At 38.4% G+C, this 23,891-nt stretch overlaps 1 protein-coding gene across 5 annotated transcripts in view; it reads right to left on the minus strand.

Annotated features, from left to right (window-relative positions):
- CACNB2 (calcium voltage-gated channel auxiliary subunit beta 2) overlaps positions 1-23,891 on the minus strand; it is a 229,490-nt gene that overhangs the window by 73,196 nt on the left and 132,403 nt on the right. For 3 of the 5 annotated variants that reach the window (XM_088524320.1, XM_088524319.1, XM_088524323.1), the window contains one exon: positions 1,001-1,120. In XM_088524320.1, coding sequence (XP_088380446.1) covers positions 1,001-1,120 — 120 coding nt within the window. Of the gene's footprint in view, positions 1-1,000; positions 1,121-1,970; positions 2,301-23,891 lie in introns of those variants that run through there. The other 2 variants (XM_088524324.1, XM_088524321.1) reach the window with 1 other exon arrangement.

The following is a 23,891-nucleotide window of genomic DNA, read 5'->3' on the forward strand; positions in this document are numbered from 1 at the left end:
GATCACAGGAGGGAGAAAAGGGGGAGACTTCTCAACTGCTTATTTAAATATTGAAATGGGAAAATTTAAACTGGAAAAACAGACCATACAAAAGAGTGCTACACCAAGATTTGGCAGACAGCACACAGAAATAAAAGTGAAATGAAGGGATAAACAAATGAAAAAACATAAGATAATCACACTGGGGGTTTTTGTTCACTTGTTTTTTACAGGTACAAGAGTAGTTAAACACAAATAAACCCACACCCTTTGGCTCTATTGCTGCTAAAAACCTTACAGTCACATATGCATCTAATGGAAAAAATATAAACACCCAGCCAGGATCTGAAGCTCATTTAGCATGTCTATTTAAATCCATCACTATCTGCCAGGTGTATGAAGTTAGAAGGAGAAATCTTAACAAGTCCAAGACCACATTACTCAGGGTTTAACATACAAACTGCAAAGAAAGTCAGGGAAACCTTCAGGAAAAAAACATACATATATATGTATTTATATATGTGTATACATACATACACACACACACACACACACACAGATTCTCTGTATTTATAGATACACGACTTGCAGGGGCCAGTCCTTCACTGAGGGTAGATACATACAGTGTTTGAGAACTAGTTTCTAAAACTGTAAATTAGAAGCATCATAGGCATCCAAAATCATACTTAGGGAAACTTCTACTAACATGTTCAATAAGAACTCAAAGCTTTGAACCTATATACTGCAAATATATGTGTTTAATACATTGAAAGAACTCTACATTTAAATAAGCTTATTCTGAAACATGCAAGCAAAGCTAGTGCTATTAACAGAAAATCATAGCTTTAACTGTTTTTTTCTTTCTGTAAAATATCAGATCTATGGTTGTCTGAAACATCTTTATAAGACGTCTTATGCAACATGTTAGTACATAAAAAACCATTTGTGTCAGTAACGGATGAAATAGCAATCTTTCAAACTAAAACATTTTACAAATATCTGATGTGAAAAAACACCTTACCTTCGCTTTTTCCAGCTGTGCCTGGGCCTGTCGCTCTGCCTCTCTCCGCACTGCTTCCCTGTCTTCTTCCAGAGATACATCTGAATCGGATGGACGGCTGGTGTAGGAGTCCGCCGAACCCTGAACGGGAAAAGGAAAAATAATGTCACAAGTTGTTCTAGTGTTCGGGAGAAAAAAAAAAGGAAAAAAAAAAAAAAAGAGTGTTTATGCACCTTGTCTTTTCTCCTACTTCTGCATCCCTGAAGAGAGATTAATTGCACAAAAGAGAAAATCACTTAGAAAAATTAAATAGACAAAAAAAGTAAATGTTTTTCTCTGGATACTTTCCAGAAGTGCAGGTGTCTTACCCAGTGCTTTATTTCCTGCACTATTCCCATGCTCCTATATTTGTAAGCTTTTTAGTAAGCAGAGCCAGCTACTCTGTGGAGTTACAGCAGTGGTGCAGTGCAGGGCTGAAGGACACACAGCAGCTTCAAGGAGGGCTCCATAGAAATTAAAACTCTAACAGTAACTGCATTAGGGAGGAAACAGATTTTATTACAAAAATGCAAATTTGTTATCAATAATTACCCTTACACAATATCACTGCCAAGAGCTTTAAGCTGCACTATCCATTTTCATTTTAGGGCAACCTCTTTACCTGACATACTTTCCCCATCAGAACTGAAAATGGCTCATATCCATCTCTGCCCCTCAGCAAAACATGTAAACGACCACAAATCAACTCCCAACTAATAAAATCCGCCTGGCCTCAGCACCCAGCCATGTATCGCCACAATGCAACTAGTCAGAACGCCAGAAGAGCTCTATAAATAATGACAGCTCCGGTTTTTCCCTGCATCTCTCTGCATACAAAACAGACTTCTGCTAATTTAATCAGAATGAAAACAACTGTCCTCTCCTTGCTGTAGTTCTCTCTCCCTCTCTCAGCAACATATATAACATATGCCAACAATGAAAACAGGCTTACACAGATATCAGAATTCTTCAGACGTCCTCCTTTGGCTCTTTTCAGAAGCCTGATCCAGGTGGCCTTCATTAGCCAGACAGCTCAGTGAGTGTCCGCAGCTGCAGCGCCCGGCACCGATCTCATGAAACATGTGCACACGGAGCACCGCAGAAGCTCCGCTCCGTTCCTATCCATGCTCTGCCGCCAGAGCCTTCCCTTCTCGTCCCTCTGCCTTGCAAGCTTTCAGCCTCACTGTTTCCAAGTAGTCTCGTGCAATTAAATTCTCAATTTTTTCTCATGCCAGTAAAAAGACCAGGAAAAAAAAAAAAAAAAGCCAAATACCAGCAGCAGGAAAAAGAAAATTGAATAATAAAAAGGTAAAATAAGCCAGACTTCAGGTAAATGTTGTGAGAGATGCTTCAATTGATAACAAACTGAGATCGGTAGCAAAAAATACCTAGGGCTTTTTCCATTTTGTTTTGGGGGGCGGGCTTGGCTGTTAAAAATAGTGCTTATAAGCGAACCTTTTAAAATCCTGTGCGGAATATATTCGGTGACATTTGCAAGTGCAAAGTTCATTTCATCTCCTCCTCGCTGGGCTGGGGGTGGGGTAGCGGCTTTCCCTAGCACTGGGCATGCTCCATCTGTGCAGCCTTTTACGCAGATGCTCACATCACACCGTGCCGTGAGCCTATGCCAAGCCGCCGTTGGCTGTCTCAAGGGTAAACAGCTGGAAAACGCAAGGACCCTGCGAAACTGCAAGGGCTGGTGCAGGGTCGCGTTTTTGTCACATACGTCTGTCACGAGCCACGCGTCTCCCCGACGCGCGAGTTCTGTCACACAGAGCTCCCCTTCGCCGTGAAGTGTCGAGCTAGGATCTGTGCTGTTACAGGAACGTAAATCCAAAAATATGCCTGTTGGGCAAGAATTTAACCCTCTGATTACTGCCTATATGTTTTCTGACATAAGCAGATGACAGAAGCAAAGAATTCCTGCGCATACCTCATGATCCATAAGTATTAGACCCCAAAATGCTAAAAGCAAGACAAAGCACTGGTTTTGTATATTTTGCCTTTTCATCAGTCACAACCTATGTAATTTCAAAAGCGGACATGGGAATAACATTCTACAGCATGATTAACCAGGACATTTCCATTTCACAGGCAGATATGCAAAATTCTAATTAAAAAAGCCTCACTGCAGCCGAAGTGGCTGCCTTTGGAACTCATACACAGTTAACGTGAAAAAGAGACGATAACAACAGATTAGTGTGGAGAACGGTGGTCATTCGTGTGAAACAGCATGTCAACATTTCCTAGGAACTTGGAGTTCCCTGGTTGTGAAGAACCAAACTCTGCCACTGTTTACGCCTGCTTCATTACAAAATTACCCCATTACAGGTAATGGAACATTCTACATTTAACCACTGTTAAAGCAAACAATAGTTGTCACTAAGCTGCCAGTGTAAAATAAAGGTAGTTTTTAAATTTCAAAATATTTTTTCCTGAAGCCCATAATATCTGCCATTTCAAAATTTAGTATGTTGTCTTTGAACTCTACACCAAGGAAATTATTCTCTAAGGGATATTTTGCTTACTGCGAGCACAAATATATCTACTGTTACATTGAATTTCTAAAGCCAAAATGCCTCCTGAATTAAAGCAAAAGGATCAGAAAAGTATCAATAAAACATACAAAAAGCTTTATTAAATTATTTGAAAAAGAACTAGAGTCACTGTAAACTCTTAAGGATCCTTCATGCTTTAAAATGTCCCTTCGCCTTCTAATGTAATACCCCTGTGGAGAAGAGTGGCAAAACATGAGTGGCAGGAAGTTGCCCCAAGTTTAACGCCAGCCTCAGGACGCGGTACTCCTTTGACCTCTGAAGAAGCTTGAGTGCTGCTCTGGATAACACAACAGCATTTGTACCACTGCATTAGCCAAAGCTGAGCCTGCAGAGAAACTCTCCTCCTGAAGCCCCATCCCTTGGAGAATGCAGGGGTCCCACCACATCCCAACATTGCAGAAAGGACCACGTCCAACACCTTCCCGAGCACCTCTCTGACGCACATCTAAGCCCAGTGTCCTAAACCAAGCTCTAAGCAACATTATCTTTAAATAAAAGAAGAAAACAAACGAACAAGCCATTAAGCCTGGCACTGCAACCACTCAACTGACCGTGTAGGTGTTAGTGCTCTGCAGCAGCTCCACCTGTGAGTACATCATATTTTCCACTGATGAAGTAGCACGGCATCATTTTTACTACCGCTCATTCTGCCATCCAGAAGGAGCACTGCCCAACTAGTCTTTGGCCTGCAAAAAGAGTCACAAAGCTTGTGTGTGCCATCACAAGGCCTTTCTTGTCAGGCTGGGATTACTAAAACCAGAATTTCATTTTTTTGGGCCACAGAGATCATTTGCTATGCTGGTCATATCCTGTGTTGGCCACAGTCCCAAAACACACCCAAAGAATCATCTGATTCAATTTATTTTAATTATATTGACAAATCACATGAATCAAACTCAACATCGTATTTATTTCCCCTGTGGGACAGCCAGAGCCAGGCAGGTTTTCTGTGGAAACAGAAGCTGGGAGCTTCTTTGTTCTTTCAGTATGGGGGGGGAAAAAAATATATATATATACATACACACATAGACATGCGTATATATATATGCACACACACCAAAGCCTGAAATCAGGGCAACCCAGGAAAAGGGAGACCATAAAATCAGAATTAATAAATTAATTTTATAAATTACTGACTCAGATGAGCTAAGATTTTTTTGAACTCTTTAAAAGATGAAAAAACCCTAAAATTAGTTTTCAAAATTAGACAAAACTACAGTGAGCTATCTTAGAAACACCTTGAATATTCAAGGAAAATCATGAGGTAAGGCCACGCAGATGTATGTTGTCCATTCACAACAGGTAAGGAGATTAGATTATCTCCAGGGTTATACTAGTTGTAGCAGTTATTCCAGACAGATTATGAATCTTCTTCCAACTGCCTCTGAAATTCAGCCATTCAGACAGAATTTCAGCAGGTCTTCACTCCATTCCACTGGGACACAGAAGAGCCCCAGTGACAGATACTCCCATAGCCCGGTCATTCCCTCATCTTTCATGGGAAGCCATCTGATAATAGGGAGACGGTTCATTTTAATAGTTACCCCATCTCTTCATTTTCCCCCTCTTTCCTTTTTCTCCTAACTTGATAGATTTACTAAAAAAGGTTATCTGAAACACCAGTTTTTGTTTTAATGACAAGCTTGACAAGAACAGGTAACCAGAAACAGTATAACGTACTACATTAGATTCCATATGGTCATTTTATTATATGAAGCTGGGCTTTTCATGCAGTGTGTGGTCACGCATGATCATACTTGAGCTTCCTCTTTTTTCCTTCCAAACCAGACTGTCCTGTTGTCTTCCCTAGTATCAGAAGCACATCACCTTTGAAAGACTGGGCCACTCAAGCAAACTCCTTAGTTAAATTAGGTGGTGCTTCTAAGTCTCTCATTATCCTTGTTAGGCTTCTGAAGCTTGCTGCACCTATAAACAATGTCTAAGCACATAAAAAAAAATTAAGAGGAATTTAAAACTTTAGTCAGTAAAGCTGGAGCGTAAAGGACAGGTTTTGTCTACAGAGTAACAGTGTAAATCATTTGATGGATATAGTCCCTCACTTTCCTACTAAATTCTTCCTCTGAGTTGACAAAGCTATCATTACATTTCCAAATTCAGTCACGGACTTCATATTAGAACATTTTCAGAAAAATGAAAGAGATTCTCTGATTACCACATGTTTCTCTAATTTGGCAATCCCACTTTTGAATTGGATACCATTACAACTAACTTTCCTAACTCCCCCAAAGATTCTCAAATAATTTTCTAATTAGAAAGATTGAGCACCTTTCAAAATCCTTTCAACCAGGGACTTTACATTATTATTTATTAAATAAACACATGAAGCTGTAGATGAAGATACAACAAGATTTTACAGGGACTAAAAAATGTACACATGAATACACACATATTCAAATTGTTTATCTACAATACTGAGGGTGTTTTTTTTCTCTTGATATATCATTTTTTCATCCACTTAATCCTGAGAAAAATTTTCAATCCAAAAGGATAAATATATTTATGTACTCATTTGCTTTATATTTTTGAATATGAAAAACTAAGGCCTCATTGTGCTTGTAAGACAATCCATTTCAGTATTCAGGATTAATATATGTCTATTGCTAACTTTCTAAGATTTCTAATCTTTCTGGAATTATCAGAGTGACATTACATGTCCTGCTAAAGTATGATTTGATATGGTGTATTATGCCCATCTATTACTTTACTATCATGTACTACTACTTCTAGAGCACCAACAAAAAAAATAGGAAAAAATATTTCCCTGAAGTTTTCCTTTTACTTTAAATGCTTGACACTGCTTCACACCAAAAGCAAAATGTGAAGTGCTAAATTCTAGCCTAAAGTGAAAAGTCTAAGACAGGCAAATTTTACTTATAATATGCCAGTGGGGAATAAAGATTGCCCTTTTCCATCCTCATAAATTGACCAACCTGAAGTCTATGGGCCATACACTTACTTCTTTTTAAAAGTAAAAATCTATCAAGTTTTCTCTAGAGCTCTGAACAATTCACTATTTCAACTGATGGTAAAGAAAAAGCACAAAACACCGTTCTGAGATTATATGGAAGTAGTATCTTTACCAGAAATACCAAATTAATTCTGATTAGTCATTTATTACAGTAATACTGTTTGGTGTGCATGGCTTGATCCAAAGAAACATAATGCAACAAAGGAGAGAGATAACATATTCATCAAGGGGATGTTACTCAGGAATAGTTTGCTCCTTGGGCAAGGGCCATGGACACTCCATAGCTTGGCAACCACCAAGTCTAGTCATAGTGGCCTCTCCGCTCCTTGGCACAGCCTTTGTAGAGGTTGGCCATTTGCCCACTACACATTTACATTTGAATGCAATAAAACTGTGCTCTCCACAATTGCTATATAAGGAATGCTGTCAACTCCTACCGTAGTCACTGAAGACCTTTGCTATGTTTGCTTTAAAAAACAAAGCAACATCGACTGGTATCTTTTTGCAGCTGACCTAACTGGGCATTGCTTTGATGTCCATGAGGGACATTCCTGTAGCAAGAGTAAAATTTCAGAATGGGGGGGCACTTTAGGGTGGGAATATGATTAAAAAGCAGATTATACAGGAAACCACTCTCCTTTCTACCCTTAACATGACTTTGGCAAGCCTGACTGCAGTGTCCAGATGGATATTAACAGCTTTGCAAGACGTTAATTCAATCAACAGCTGGATGAAAGAGAGTTTTTTTTTTTTTTTTTTAACAGCTTTTAAGTTGGCAGAAGCCTAGATTTTAGCTTTCATGAACCAGGTAGAGTTACACCGGATATCCCATCAGGGAAAGAAAAAAAATTTAAAAAATAAAACATCACATTTGGATTAGCCTACGTGGTGGCTTTCTGCTGTTTTTTATGAAAAAATATCATAATGGTTTGTATTTTTAGAGGAGTGATTGGCTTTTTTGGTTACTCTTCAGAAGCGTCCTTCATGGCAACATGCAAATTGTTTCCAAAAGTGTAGCTGAAGAGTTTAGAATAGTTAGAAAATAAACAAACATACAAATCTTTCAGAATTACACTCAACTTTCTCCAAATCTGTGGGATGCTGTAGCCTGTTATGATTTACCATTTTTTTGCTAAAACCACCTAAAAGGGAGAATTATTTCAGGCCCTATTGTATTAAGCGTGGTTAAAAAAAAAAAAAAGAGTGATGAACCCTGCTTAAAAGAGCTTGCAGTTCAAAGGACAAGAGAAAACAAGTATGAAAAAAACAAGAAGTAAGAAAAGGATCAAGGTAGCACATGCAATGGAAAAATAAAGCATTTTTAACCATTCAGTAACAGCATTGTGACTCATCGCTTGCATAACCATTGTGGGTTGCTGTTTAAGTAAGTTTTCTATATGTATTATGGCAGAGATTAGTTCTGTGAAAGCCTCTGAAGGAGGATGATCTGCTAGCTCTGTATATTCCAACTGAGGATTCTCCCACCTGTGAGGGAAGAGATAGTTTAGAAGTGCTTTTTAGCAAGAGGACAATAAGAACGTAAGATGAAAAGGTCTCCTAGCTTATCAAAATATGTTTTTTCAACAAAATATGCCATATCAACAAACATAATCAAGAACTGTATATTTTTTAGAGAAGGTGGCATTTGATTTTTCGCTGAGGCAATTAATTGCATGAAGAGCATGGTATTAAACAATTAATGATTTTCAACTTTTCAGAAAAGTCAGAGCAATGACAAAGTTTAGATGTCACCTGTGGAACAATTCAGAAAGGGGCATCCAGGCAAGGAAAATACGGCAAAGATAATGATTACAAACTACATGAACTTGAATCATCTCACTTTTGTCTCAGACTGTCTGTTCACATACAGATATTAATGCTGGTTGATTCATGATAACTTTTTCAAGCCATGGTAAGCCATGATCATACATCTAAGCCCTTAGGCAAAGCTGAAGGAAGATTATTAGTAACAACAAAGTGAGTTTTGTTGTTTACTAAGATAGAAACAGGTTAAAAAATGCAGATATGAGTTGATACACAAGACAGAGCAGAAAGAGAAAGGAAAAGAGCGGGCCAGTCACAAAATTCCAAGGGATCTTGGAATGTGAGACACCTCTGAGAGGACAAAGAGAAAAGGGACAACTAGAAGAGGACAGACTCTAAGGAAAAGCATGGCAACCACCATCTCAATTTGTCTCAGCTCAGTTAAAAGTGCCATTTAGATTCTGTATTCCAGATCCTCGGTATATTTTTATCTGGGATGTTGGTTCGAGTCATTAAGATTTTCTGCATACTTAAAAATAACTCCTTTGAAAATTTAGCATGAAATGCTCTTAGCAATAGGAAATTTTGAAGGAGAAAGAAAAAAAGAAAACTATTTGATTTGCATTTTTATCAAGTTATTTGTTCAATCTGTACTTGATTTAACAATTAAGCATGTCATCGACTTCAGTTACTTAGGAGCTTTTTTTTAAAAAAAAAAAAAGTTAAAAATGTTGAGATTAAGTATGTTCACGGAATTCTACCATACTATACTATTTTGAATGTAGTATTTTATATGTGTTTTCTTGTTTGCTGCTTTTCATTGCTATATTGTAAATATATTATTCACTTATTTAATTATATTCTTTCCCATGTATCTTCATGGGTTAGCTTGGCAAACCTGCACTCTGAAAAAACTGCTAACACACTGGTTGTCTGAAACAAAATTACCAGAGATTCAAAAATGTTATTTTCTATCTCACCTTGATTTTCTGCTCATGATCTTCTGTGAACAGCAATCAATGACTGTCATGAAATAAAACACTGAAATTTGCTCACTGCTTATATCAAAAGTATTTTTCTTATTAGTATAATAGTAATAGTAATTGCCACACACTGAAGGCTAAGGAAATTATTTCATTAAGTGTTCACTAATCCAGACTCACTGACAGCTGAAGTTGAAAACAGTGTTTCTGTTCTGATTCAGCAGAGTTAACTCTAGCAAGTGGGATCATCCCCTAAGCATCTGCAAGATTTGCAGTCTTACTCTCCATTAGTTACTGCCAGCAACACCAAATGGCCAGTTTTCACTGGACAGCACCATTTACTTCGGGACAACAACAACACATAAAATATACCTATCATCATCAGTAGTCTTCATGTACACTCAGTTTCCAAGTACGTCGTAAGCCATACAAATCTTTGTGGTTTCAGGTGCTAGTCTTTTGCTCTAGCCTTCATTTTCATGCACATGGCTCAGGACAGAGCACGACAATTCTTACACCCATTACCTACCTCTGTCCAGTATAAACCAAAGCAAACCTCTTGCTGTTTTCCCAAGGATGAGGCTCCTTACATCATATGCATACAGAGGGATTTCTAATAATTTCTAATCATTTGATTTCAAGAATACAGCAATGCCCAATACATTTGCAACAAGGCAAGTCTCTCTGGAAGGTGTTTTGTCCCTCCTGTCTTCTACATATAAAAAACAATAGTCTTGGAATGCCTTTTCTCTCTCTCTTTCCACTGTTATTTTTTGTTGTTGTTGTTGTTCTAAAATGAAAACATATCAAGTTAATGTATAGATCACAACATACCAACTGTTCACATTAACTGTTTGCTTTAGATTAGAATTCAAAACATATCTAACCTAGTACATCCACACAGGCAGAAAGGGTGAGGACATACTGTGTATGGTGCGTTGTATTAGTCCAAGGACAAGAAGCTAAAGCAAACACTTCTTAATCCACAGGGCTGCGACTGCTTAAATGGCTTTAACAACTGCATTGTGGAAAAGTGAGGCTTGGAAGACGAGGGCAAGACAAAGTATGCAATTCTGTCTCATAATTCCTCTAAATGCTGCATTTTTAGAGCACTATCTCTGCCTCCTTACCGGGGGAGTCTGAAGCTTCTGTATGCTATTCTTGTTACGCTACTGTTGTCCATTTGTAAGCAAACAAAATTATGAATATGCAAAATAATGAAAATACATAATCAGCTTTTCACTAATTTATTTTTGTAAACCAGATTTGTATATATCATCTCTACTAACACATAAACCTAAATGTATTTTCATTGCAGCTAAAACAGATGTTGTACTTTGGACTTGAATTAGCACCATTGAGAACAGAATGCTTAAATAAAGACAAGAGGTTAAAAAAAAAGTGGAGTACATATTCTAGACAATCTGGAACCAGAAGAGTGGTAGCTACTGAAGACAGTGATGATGATTAGATGCTAACTTGAAGGAAAATAAAATATAAATGAATTGTAATTGAAAAATTAGAGGAAACCATAAATACGGAGCTGCATGATCTTTCTCAATTCAACATTGGAATATTTTTAGTATTCTGCAATTGTTCAAAGCTTAATGAAGTACAACAGCTACTTTTCAAGAAAATAAGTGAACTATGAGTTTTAAAATAGGTGGGGTTTACAAAAGAAAAAAAAATAGTGTTTTTCAGGCATAAAAGAAACACAACAGGAACAACAGGGAAGACCTTCCTCTGATTAAGAGCAGACCCAGTATGGGTCAGGAGAACACAGTACAGTATATCGCTCTGCTACACATCTCTTGCGAAGGAAGCGTCGAAGCTCGCAGACATAAGCTCTCTCCTAGGACAGAACCACGGCAGAACCACGACATCACACCACAGTTTAAAATCAGGGGATTAGAAGAAAGCCCAGGCTGGAGGGGCCTCAGGAGGTCTCCTGTCCAACCTTCTGCTCAAACCTCAAACAGGGTCAGCTGTGAGGTCAGACCAGCCTGGCTTTGAAAAGCATTAAGGACAGAAACTGCACAACTCTGGGCAACTCACAGCCTCAGTGCCCTCATGGTGAAAAACTCCTCCTGATATCCACTCCGAGCCTCTCCTGTTTAAATCCACATCCTTTGTCTCTCCTCCTCCCAGCTAGCACCTTGGTCGCTGCTTGAAGAACTGCCCCCAAGCCTGTCACTGTACTCTGGACACTGCAGAGGTGACAAGCATAGCACAAAGGTGCCACCGAGACTGCTGCTCCATTGCAAGCCAGACTGCATGCCAGACCAGACACGGTCTAACTTGTAACACCAAGAGAGCAAAGGAGGCAACGGAGCACAAGAGGCGACAGTGGCATAGACCTTGTCAGCAGGAGAAGCTGCAGTGTTCCCAGGCGCCTCGCCACCCTCGGAGAGATCCCATCAGCCTCACGGGAGAGGAAGGAGCTGAGACAGAGTCATGGGGCTGTTTGGTGGGAAACATCTTGTTTCATGGGAGAAGTTAGGGGAGGAAGTGTGAAATTGTCTGAAGATTTAACAAGCAGAGAGTAAAGGCTGGCAGCATCCTCCCCTCTCTCTTTCGTGAGACTGTGCAAGAGAAAAGGAGTAGGAGTCAGAATGGGCTGTAAAAATGTTAAAAGCAGGAAAGCAGTAGTTTGTGGATGGAGGAAGTTCTTCAGTGGAGACAGAAACCAACAAGAGGGGGGGAAAAATAAAAACATGCATATATAAAAAAGAGAGCGAGCATCTTTAATGCAAACAGATGTTGATGTAAGGAGAATGCTGCATTGGCCAGCAAGGGATAATAGGAGATGCAACACAGGGAGTGCATAAGCAAACCTCCTTTGGGATAGATAGCAATACATACAACAGATATATACATACATATACAGTCTGGGTAAGAGGGTTAAGAAAAGATATAGTTAAAAACCTTAAGAGCTAAAAAATGCCCTTTTTTTCCCATTGTTTTCAAAGATAAGTGAACAAAACATTTGGGGAAAAGTGAGAGCACACCGTTTTGGACAGCCAGGCACATGCTTGACCTGTCTGAACAGCAGATGGCAGGTCCAGGACACTGCAACAGTTTCTGAAGGCATGAGCATAGAAATAACAGGTGAAATTACTACTTGGATCAGACTCCTGCAGGTGTAGGAGAAAAGAGGAAACAACTGCTATGAAAACCCAGTAGAAAGCAGATAGGTGGATGACCGCCATCATCCATGGTGCAAAGAGAAGGAGCACCTATATGTGACAGAGCAGCAAGGAAGAAATACAAGAACTACGAGAGAAAGATGACAAGAATGTAAGAGAGAGATGGCAGGCCAAGCAGCATTACTGAACTTTTCCTAGTTCTCACTCCTCTCCAATTTAACAGCAAAGATGATCAAAAAATCCAAACTGCTACAAAAACCAAAAGGATATATTTTCCAGGATGAAAAATATATAAAAATATTATCTGAGAGAAAAATGACCACAATATCATTTGTGCTTACAAGCCTGGTACTATAAGAAGCCTTAGTAAGCTCCTTATAGCTTACATAAGTCGTATCTGCATTTTTAAAAAGAAAATACACCATTACATTTTTATAGCAGCCAATCCTCTAGCTTCAGTGGAACTAACTTCAAGTGTAACTTCCCAGTCTGTCAGTAGAAATAATATATAATAGCTTTTAAAAAGGTATGTGGTTTTCCATTAGCACCAATAAATATCTGGTAGATAATAGATTCCTAAATTGAAGAATAAGCTAAGCAGAAAGCTAATTCCATAACTAGCACTTCAGGTTATGAGACTTCAGGACACCCTTCAACTTCTCCCTGCTCCGCCTGATGGCAGTCTCCAAAGCTGTCAGGAACAGAGAGGAACCGCCAAACGGTACAGAAAAAAAACATGTATCATTGTCAGGTCACACTCATTGCCCACTCAGTGGGGATGAAGATTTTACGCTCCCTTCTACATCAAAATTAAACTGTCTCTGTGTTCAAAACCTCTGGAAGATCTTCCAGAAACACAGCGTCAGCTTCTTGGCAAGTTTAACGTCAGAAGACAACAGGAGAGGCAAGACAGGCCTTTTCACGCTCTCAATGCCTGCCTCCTGCTGACTTGCAACAGTATGTCAGCACCTCTCCATTCTGGAAAGAGGAATTTAGTATCTTAACTTGCTTCATTAAAAATACGTATATATTTTACATGATCTTTAATTAAGATAAATCATTTCACTTGTAACAAAGCACTGCAAACTTTTCTTTCAGAAATGAGAACCTCACTATATTTACGCTTCTCTCCTTTCACCACTCCTTTTCTTTTCTTATAATTATTCTATCTACAGGCAGCAGTAATTCATTAGATCAGCATCTCCTTTGCTGTTCAAACATCTTGAGTATAGAAAGAGTAAAACAAGAAAGACGGCCCATTGATTTTCCCCTCTCGCAGAAGAGATGTTTATTGCTGAAGCTGGCACAGTGACACAAATGTGCTCTTTTATAACCCTTCATGTTTTGTTAGTTGTCTGGAGGCATGGATCTTTGCTGTGATTTGAAAAGACATCATGCAATTTAAAGTCCTGTTCATTTTCAAAACCATCGGAATCTATCATCTCAAAAGCAGTCCCTTCTTGTTTCCTCTTTGATTATGCTAAAATAGAACTTTATTAAATTGATTTTTTTATATATTCATATTATAAAAATGTACCAGAGAAGCACAGGGGACAGTGCTGTCAACTGTCACAAGGCAAGCTGATCCATAAAACACATTGTCTAACTGTAGGACTAATCTCTCCCACCACACTTAAAAACACAGATGTCCAGGTTTATTTAAAATAGCCCTAAGTGAAACAGTACAAGTTGTATATATTTTAAGTGTGTGAATATTACTGGGTGGCATTTGATTACAGAGAGATCTCAAAAAACTTTGTCCTGGGCTGAGAAGACAACAATAGTCCAAGGAAACAGTTTAAGTTTGTATTTGGATGGTACTTTCTTCTTTAGTCCACCATGGACAGTCCAATCCTGACTATTCCCTAGATATTCTTCCTTGCGAAGTCCATCAGACCTCTGGATCCACACTGATGAGACAATTCTTTTCTGCTAACAAGATACGGCTCAGCAGAATTACCCTTTGTCCATTATAAAGCTACATGAGTCGGAGAAGGGAGGATAACAACCTATCCTGACATGCATGCATGGAAAATCTCATACAGTCAGAAAGGGAAAGCAATTTAAATTATTAGCTGATATTAACAAGATACATGTGGTGATTATAGGGGAGGAAAAAAAAAACTTTCTTGATGTTAAGTTCTAGTGCAGTATCAATCAGTGAAAGCAAAATTTCACATATGGTACTAGAGACTTGTGCAATGGGCCTTATGATTTTGCTTATGCATCTCTGAAGGCCACCCATGCTCTTGCCAGGATGTCTGCATAATAGAAAACAGAATTATAGAAAACAATATGAATAATCCCATCTTAGAAAGACCACAGGGTAATTAAGAGAAACAGAACACAACTTTCTTAAATGTATGTGGTAAACCACAGTATGTTACATACGATAAATTGACTATATTGGAGCACTACTCTAATGCCCTGTCCTTCAATTCTCACCATATAGCTCTATCACTGCACTTACAAGGCATATGGATGAAGGCAGCATGAATTATAGCCCTGGGATTTCTGAGGTCTGCAGGGCAGCTTACAGTAATTGGAAATAAATCACTGGCAATTCCTGGACAAGATGAAGACTTCTAAGAAAGAGCTTTGGTTTCAAGTATGGCCATTTCTATTCCACTCACTAAGACTTCTATACAATCTGCTTTCTCTAAATATAATCACAGAAAAATATAGGTGTAATGGATCTCTGGAGGTCGTCTAGGACTACCTCTTCCTAAAAACAGGGCCAAATTCAAAGCTAGATTAGGTTGCTCAAGGCTTTGTCCAGTTATATTTTGAAAACCTCTGTGGATAGAAATTTTGAAACTTCTTCCATATAGAATTGTACTTGTTAACCTCATATACCAGAAAAAAAACTTTTAATTTTGAGAGCAATCTACACCTTAAGAAAAAGAAAATAAAAAGCTATGTGACATTTGAGCTCAGAATTTAGCCTGCTCAGCTGCTTACAGTTCCAAAAGAATAAAGCACAAAGGCAATTTCAGTCAAAGCTATTTCTACACATGAATCTTTTTTTTCCCCCTTCACTGGAAGTAATTAAGTTCCTTGCTTTTTGGGGGGCAAACATCCTTTATAAAAAGGCATGCAAAGACCTTTTTCCTATCAATATTAGGTTATTTCTTAACGGAATAGCTTTGCATTATATTATTGTAATAATAATTATGCATACACAAGGCTTGCTTCTGTCAAGCTGCCCTACTGTTGCTCCCACTGCTTATCCTTTGTGTAACGGTCTACATGTCCACAGATTTAAGAGCTCAGCTCACAGGGAACACTGTCTTTTTGGATCTCTGTACCAAGTTTAATATGCTTGCTCTAATGAACAAGTACTTTGATGTAAACAATTTATTTTTAATATATGAAAATTTGCTAAGATAATTAGAGCAAATTACAGAAACTGCCTTTAAAAATGATTTTAAAGTAATATTTAATAAATCTATTTGACTTGTTTATAGCATTTAACAGAATAATAAAACTATATTGTACATAATACATGTATGTTATGTTATTCTAGCACTGTAAAAGCAAAAAATAAATAAATAAGAAATCTTTGCCTAGCCACTCATGTATTGCTAAATAAATTAAAATGTGCAGATTCACATTGTATTATAAATGATAGTGTACAAAGAAATAGGCACAGGAGAACTTCTCCAGGCTTTCATTCATTCAATTCTCGGAAGCCTATAAAATTGCTGGTTCCTATAGTCCTATAATTATAGCAGTCATAACACCCAAAGTTTCCCTAAATTTCCTCCTTGCAAAAAATCTTAGATATTAAACTGGTCAGAGAGGCATAAAATAAGCAAGCTTTTCATGGTTACTATTACCTGTTCCTATGCAAATAAAACATTTGCTGAAAGATATAATGACTCTTTTGAAAGATGATCCAGTTATTCCAAGCATTTCATTATACTCATTCATCAGCTGAAGTTAGTATCTGGAAAGTAACATTTAATCTAAGTAAATAAACAGCACTGCACTTAGTCAACACAGTTGCTTGTTTAAAATCTGGAGAAGGCAAGTCCTCAGAAAGGCTGACAGCAATGGCTTTGTTAGAGTTAGATGCATTTTCCTCCCCTTACTTTCCTGTAAGCATATATTAAATAAAAACAAAGAATAGCTCATCAGCTGTTTCAGAACTGGTTCATTGGACCTACTTATTTTAACCATCTGGAACACCAAAATCCATTCACACACACACACAGATACACGCACTAACTCTGAAGTAGAACGTACACATGTATATACATATATATCATATATAATTAAAGAATTTTAAAAAATGTCTGGAAGACATTATCAGAAAATACTGAGAACAGATAATAGGAAGCAGAACTTTTGGCTTTTAGTTCACTACCTGGAAGTTTCCTATCAAAGTGGCATTGCACTATATAATCACCTGCCAAGAGTGCTTCACTTAGCGGTCAGAACTATGACAGAGTTGAAAGGTCAGAGAGCAAGAAGCTTTCTAGACTCCCTGCCAGCCCTTCCTGCTGCTGCTGGGGGAGCTTTCCGTATCAGTCACACAGCACTGGAGCCCCAGCAAAATCTGAAATTTTGTTACAATGTTTACAGGCATAGCATATAAACACACAAGCCATGTTTTTGACTGAAGACATTCAAACTACCTTCTTCTATACAGCCACAGCCTTTCCATATAGGGTTTCACTCTGAGATCTACATAGGTACCACCAGACTTCTCAAGTTTCTCAGGTCTCTGGACATCTAGATAAATAGGAATACATGCTTTTCCAGGCTTTGGGGAACTATTTACAGCTCACTCCTGGCACAACAGGAGTAAGTTCTAAATAGTTCCTCAAAGCCAGGAAAAGTATATATACAGGTGTGCAGAAGAACTCAAGCTAATTCAGTACATCGTGGCTACATAAATCAGAGCACAACAACAAATTACCTTGCTAGCTCTGGGCTGTTATGGCTAGATGACTTTACTATTAACACTTATTGTAGCTACAATAGGCCGTATTCAATTCCCTCACTGAAAAACAGCTGCATTTTCTGACATCAAGACCTGTGGACCAAATGACAATAGGGAAAAGAAAAATGCAGTTATTTCTAATCATCAAGTTATTTTTTGTAGAAGTTCATGCTAGATCACTTTGGTTCATTAAACATTCCAGCACCTAGCAATAGTTAATAAATCAGTAAATATATTCCCTAAGAAAAAATAAAAAATAAAAAAATATAAATGACCACCACTTATCTACTCAAACTGAACAGGATTTTGACATATATTCACATCATATTGCTGAGAACAATTCTTCACAACTGAAGCCAGATAAATGCTTTTAATACTCCTCTTCTGTCACAATTGCACTTGCCAAAACATCTGTTTTGGAAGACTCATTCCTTGCAAACTCATTCACTTGGTTTTGATTAACCTGAACGGCCTTAATGGAAAGATTTGGTACACCTGGTTTGACTTCTCTGGTCCGTTGTCTTCACTTGCACACAGAACCATAATAAAAGGCACTATGTGGTTTTGTGTAATAAATAAAAGCTGTATAATCTTTATGAGTTTAGCTGCAGTGATATAATTTAATCAATAAAATTATTTGATTCTGTCTTAAAATTTGCTAAATAAAGAAAACAGTTATATATAAGACAATAAATCTGTGTATTTCCTTAATACCGATTTCTGCCATTAAATCATGAAGGAAATTACAGAGCTCAGTGTAACATTAGCTTCTGCTTAAAGCAAAAGGCATCCTGCCACAGCATTTTACCAGCTTATCCTGATAACCTCAGCCCTGTAGGGAACTGGGCAGTATTATCATATTTATCTCCTGCAGCAGAAGAAACCGAACCCAGCACCTAGTGATCCAAAAGTTTTGTTGGGACTCAGTGACACCAGAAGACTCGGACGCCACCAGCTGCCGGGTGCGGGACCTGCTGCCCTTCTGCCTGGTGCTGCCTCACACGAAGACGCAAAACACAGCCAGGGGTGGCACGACCCAAAACGCATCCAAGTGAATATCCTGCCGTATCCGGAGAGGCTTCCCGCTCAGTCTGGAGGAGACTCAGTCTCAGTGGAGATGGAAGAGCAGTGGTTTAAGATAGTTATCACAATGAAAGTCTGCTTGGGATGCCCAGAACTGGTCAGGAGGTTAGTCAAAATGCCTGCTTTACTCTGCAAGAAAGAAGTGCAGTCGCTGTGAATGCTCAAGTCACTAACTGAAAGCCCCGAGGATGCCTGAGGGAGGGCAGAGGGAGCTGGGCCTCGCTGTGCTCGTGCTCACAGGGATTTTCCTCCCCAAAGTTTTTCTCTCGGAGTGCAAGTGCTCTGGAGCCGCTCGGCCACCAGCCCCAGCCAGCGGCTCTCCCAGGCTTCCCTCGAGGGAGCCCCCAAACTCATCTGCAATGCCAAAAGCTGTCTGAGACATCTCTGAGCTGGTCGTGGGGAACGATGCCATTCAGAATGACCCTCATTTTTCCAATTTAGGAAAGAAAAAATGCATTGCTTCTACACTTTGGCTGCCGGAGAGACTCCATGGGCAAACGGTTGCCACAGGTGACACATAAATCCACATCCGACACTGCATGAAAATGTCCTTCTTTCACACAGAGCTCTTCTTACTATACCCCTGCTTTAGGCATGAATAACTCCCTTTCTAGCACATGTGCACAATGTTTATAATTGAGAATTAATCAAATAGCAGCATTTATTACATGTAAAGCAGGTATTTTAAAGCAATTTACCAACATAAAGAAGTTAAAGCTCTATCATCACCAAAACAAAACTAGGTGCCACCTAACATGTTCAAGGCACATAATAAGAACATCAAGTGACACGTCCAAGGACGGATCCATGATTCTGGAGCAAAGTCTGGAGGCTACATATAATTTTCTCTACCTTTCCAGTCTGCTTCTAAGCTACCAGATCATTCTTTCTCTGCTCTTCAAAGTACCTTTGCAATGTCACTGCATACATCACACAACATGCAGTATTAGGACACAGTATTAAAAGTTGTTGCATTAGGATGAACACTAAGGGGAACAATGAAAAGCTCAGATTTATTTATTTTTTTACAGATTTCTGCCACAGGTAATCTGCAGAGTTGCGCTTGATAAGATATTTGCAATTCAAGTGAAAATGCTCTCCAAAGAAGCAATCCCGATTTACCATTTTCAGGCATGTTCCTTTGTTAACCTGCAGTATGATAAAAAAGAATGCTAGTGCTAAACAGTTTAATGTGACTCCTTCCAATTTTAGACAACACCTTCATTATCTTTTCTCTCTTCAGTCAATTTATCAAATAAAGTACTGATAACTCAAAATAAACATTAAAAATACATCAATGTCTTATCCCCACTTATTCCTGGAACTTACAGTAGCAAATTTCTCAGATAGGTGGGTTTTCTGTTCTCAGAGCAAACTCACCCTGTAAACAGTATGCTTGCTGCGACTGGAATTGAGGTTTGATTGATTCACTAATGGCCCTTAAAAAGCAATTATTCTCAAACATGAATGTTTTTTGAATGCTTCAAGATCTTCCACTCCTTTAGACACTTACCAGACAGATTTTCATACTTTTAGAATAAAATGCTTCCCTTCGGGTGCTATAAGCGTAAGCGGCACCTATCAACATCACTTACTTAATCTATGAGAAGTGCTCCATCCTACAAAAGGACATAGGCAAACTCCAGGGAGTTGAAGATTTAATTTAAATGGACAACTTATAAACTGTTGCCTGGAGAAGGCAAGTGACAAACACTGGATTTACAAAGCAAACATCATATGGGTATATATTTTCTCTGGGAAACACAACCAATTCAGTGGCTTTCCATTTCCAAGGATGTTTTTCAAGAAACAACTGTAAATTTAGGAAAAGTAGGAGTTTGTGAATAAAGTTTTGAGTGTTTTAAGCAAGTTAAAAACAATTACTTGGCAGCAAAAGCTTGAAAGTAGAATGTAATAAAGGAGAAAATATACTTTGGAAATATTTTATATTACATATGTAACTAGAAGTAACAGGGGAAAAAAAAAAAAACATGATAAAAGAAGCTAAATACCGAACATGCAGGTTTCATTTCCAGAAAGCACAATCCCATTACCTGTGTGTTCCATCACCTCTGACAAGTGACTAAAAATAGAGAACAGCAAACACAAAGGCAGCACTGTTACTCTTACAGAGACTGGGAAGGTATCAGAGGGCTGATTTTTTCCTTTTTTTTTTTTTTTTTTGTCGTTATTAGACTTACAATAAAATAATATACACCGCATAACAAAACATCACCACTGTATTTCTCTAGTCACAATCAATCATAAAAGTGTTGCGCTTTTGCAGTACTTTAAAAATCTCTGTAAACAGCATTTACTTACACAAAAAAATATCAATTTCTCAGCAGCTTTAGATGTTAGGTTTTCTTAAGCCTTTTTAGACACACAATTAGACCAAGAGGAAAAGCTGAACTGCAGGCCCTGCAATACCAATTGCATTGCTACATACAAATTCAGCACCCAAGAGAGGGAAACCCACAAATCTGAATGAAGGAGGTTCCCAATGCACTGACGAACTGAATTCCCAAAACTCACAGCACACTGAGTAGGCAAATACTTAAGGAAAATATGTCTTGACTTTCCCACTTCTTCCAGGTCATGAGCTACAGCCAAGCATCTCCCCTTTTGTACAGATTCACAGGTTTGTGAATCTTCTACTTGAGATACTTCTCATTTCCCACTTCTCTAATGTACGTTACTCATCTATAGGCTATTCTGCAGCCACAGAACTTTTTCATTGTGCAGTAAAAGAAATAATTTAACAATTGGTCCAGAAAAAGAAAGCAAGGTGATTGCAGAAACATAGTCAATGTGGTGGTATCGCTCGCCTAGGACAGCTCCTATTGCAGCGCTAGCCTAGTACAGCCATTCCCCTCACTCAAAGTTATTTCTGAGATGAAACAAGAAACTTGTTAGGCATTTAATTTCTTAATGGGAATTTAACACATACAACTCAAACCTTTCTGTCTACATTGGATTCAAAGGATTAAGGTTATTCACTGATACAGCACTGTACAATATTTTATGCTCAAATTCAATCACCGGCTTTTTATCTCCATTGTGGAAGATGTGGAGAATAATTAGCATGAACTGATGGTTTTGGATGATAAATCATTTCCTAGATCACTGTGTTGTTTGTTTGTTCCCCTGAAATAACACAAAAACTTACCTGTGTCATTTCCCTCTAGATTGGCACTAAATTTACTTAAGATTATATGTAAATGAAGTGCTAACTGACCGTAGGAACTGTGTATCTAACCAAAAAGTGGAAAAAAAAATTACTTTAAATAAAGAGTTAGGAAGAGAACAACTCCCTGCATCAGAGCTTACACTCTGGTACAAGATACCATGGAAGACACCTTGGAAGATCCCTCTCCAGCAGTCAGGCTCTTCTCAAATGCAGCCACACTTATCATCATGGTGTCTGACCAGAATTTCTCCTGGGAGAGCTGGCCTGGAGAACATAGGTATGAGATACCAAGGGACTGATGTGTGACTGACGAAGCCCAGGTTACTTCTGTAAGTTGTGGCACACACCTATGGCCAAGGTGCCCTTGGAGAGTCTGTGGTGGCCACTTGGTTGCAGATGCCCAGGGCTGTCAGGTCCCACAAGGGACTAAAGGGAGGCGGCAGAGTCTGTGGTCACGGGAAATGTCCTTCTGCGCCCAGGGCATCTGCCAGCACAAACCTTGCAAAGATGTATCCGTAAAGCTCTTACACTTCTCTCATTCCTCATGCACTAGTAAGAAAGATCACTTGGTGCAACTTCTAAATGTTTTTGCTTTGGGAAGTTAAGGCACAATTTACCTGGCAGTCATGATAGTGAGGTCCAACTTTCTGTTTTATTTTTGGTGAACTACTCTGTTATTGGTGGTTTATTTTGCAAACAGACCAAAACAAAAACAAAAGCTATAGAAAAAAAGTTATTTAATGAGACTGCCTGGCCTGTAACTTCTTACATCTTCCTGTACTTACTCTACCAGTTCTTCAAAGGCAGGCTACTAAGAGACTGCCCAATATATTGAAATGCTATGTCAAAGACATTCAATATCCCAAGTTTGAAATTTTATGCAAAAACTCACTCAAATAAAAGAGGACCATAGCTATGTGGTTTTAATGGTGATTTCAAAAATATATCATTTGTCACTACGCCACGAAGGGACATATTAATTTTTCTGAATACTGAGTATTCATAATCCCCTGTCTTTTGATAGCCAAGCCTCAAGCAGTATTAATTTTATTTAACTAGAAACCTGAGTTTGATAGAAATAATAGCAGAACTATATTATCAGGACTATATTATCAGTCCTGTCAGATATCGAGGCTTATTCTGCATGGACAGGAAAGTAACAATCCAAGTACTTACGCAGAGGAAGAAAAGAAAGGTAAAGAGGACACCAAGGGCAGAACCTGGCTGCACCAGTCTCTGGAGTTTCATCGCTAAATTGGACTGAGTTTGGATATTACTTCAGATGCTCATATTTATGCAGATCTGTACATGCTCACATGTGTGGACACCTACGCGTATACACAAAACACACAAAATGAGCACAGAGTGTTATTTTTTTCAAGGGTAGGGTTTTGAAGAGGGCGTTATTTAATTCCTCTAAGAGATGTTTTAATCTTTCAGTGTTTCACTTTATCAGTAATTTCCTTTCTAGGATAGAACCACATTTTATATGCATAACTAGAATGCCTCAAATTCATTTAGAAATACTCAAAACTAACAGCAAACTTAAAAGGAAACTCGGATTCTTCACTGTCACTCTCTTCACTCGCTTTGTCCTTCCGTGACTCATAAGTAATTGTTTGTGTGGGATGATAAAACAAATGCCTTTTCCACAGTGCAGAGCATATGGCTGCATGAACTACAGTTTTGGGCACACTGATTCTAGGTTTTACTGAACAATACAAATGTCCTTTAAGCTTTCTATGGGTCAACTAGTTTATTTCCTGGTGATTTTAAGCAGAATAGGCCATTAATATCTTATCAGAGGCTAAAGCGAACATCTTGTCAAGTTTGGCTGCCAAAATAACACCAATACCCATAATTTCCCCAAAGAAAAGAAAAAAAAAACCCACAAATTATGTTTCAGCTTGGATTTATCAAAACATTTTGTTTGAGCAGAGCACTGCATTTTGGTTTTAGGGACCTCTAGAAATATTAAAGGACAAAATCCCACACTTTATGATAGACTGCTTACTCTCTTTTTCTCCTCTTCTCTCCTGCTTTGCTTAACTTGTTAGCAGAAGAGGGACTAGAATCAGATGCCCAACCTGCCTGAAAGCCTGGGACTGGTGTCTTAAACATCATGCTATTCTTTATGACAGAAAAAAATACTTAAATATTTTTACAAATTGAAATAGCAGCAGAGAAGTGATACACTGGAGTCCCAAACCCC

This window comes from Tinamus guttatus, unplaced genomic scaffold (assembly GCF_059628265.1).
Source record: "Tinamus guttatus ecotype Peru unplaced genomic scaffold, ASM5962826v1 Tinamus_guttatus_pri_ptg000209l, whole genome shotgun sequence".
NCBI lineage: Eukaryota > Metazoa > Chordata > Aves > Tinamiformes > Tinamidae > Tinamus > Tinamus guttatus.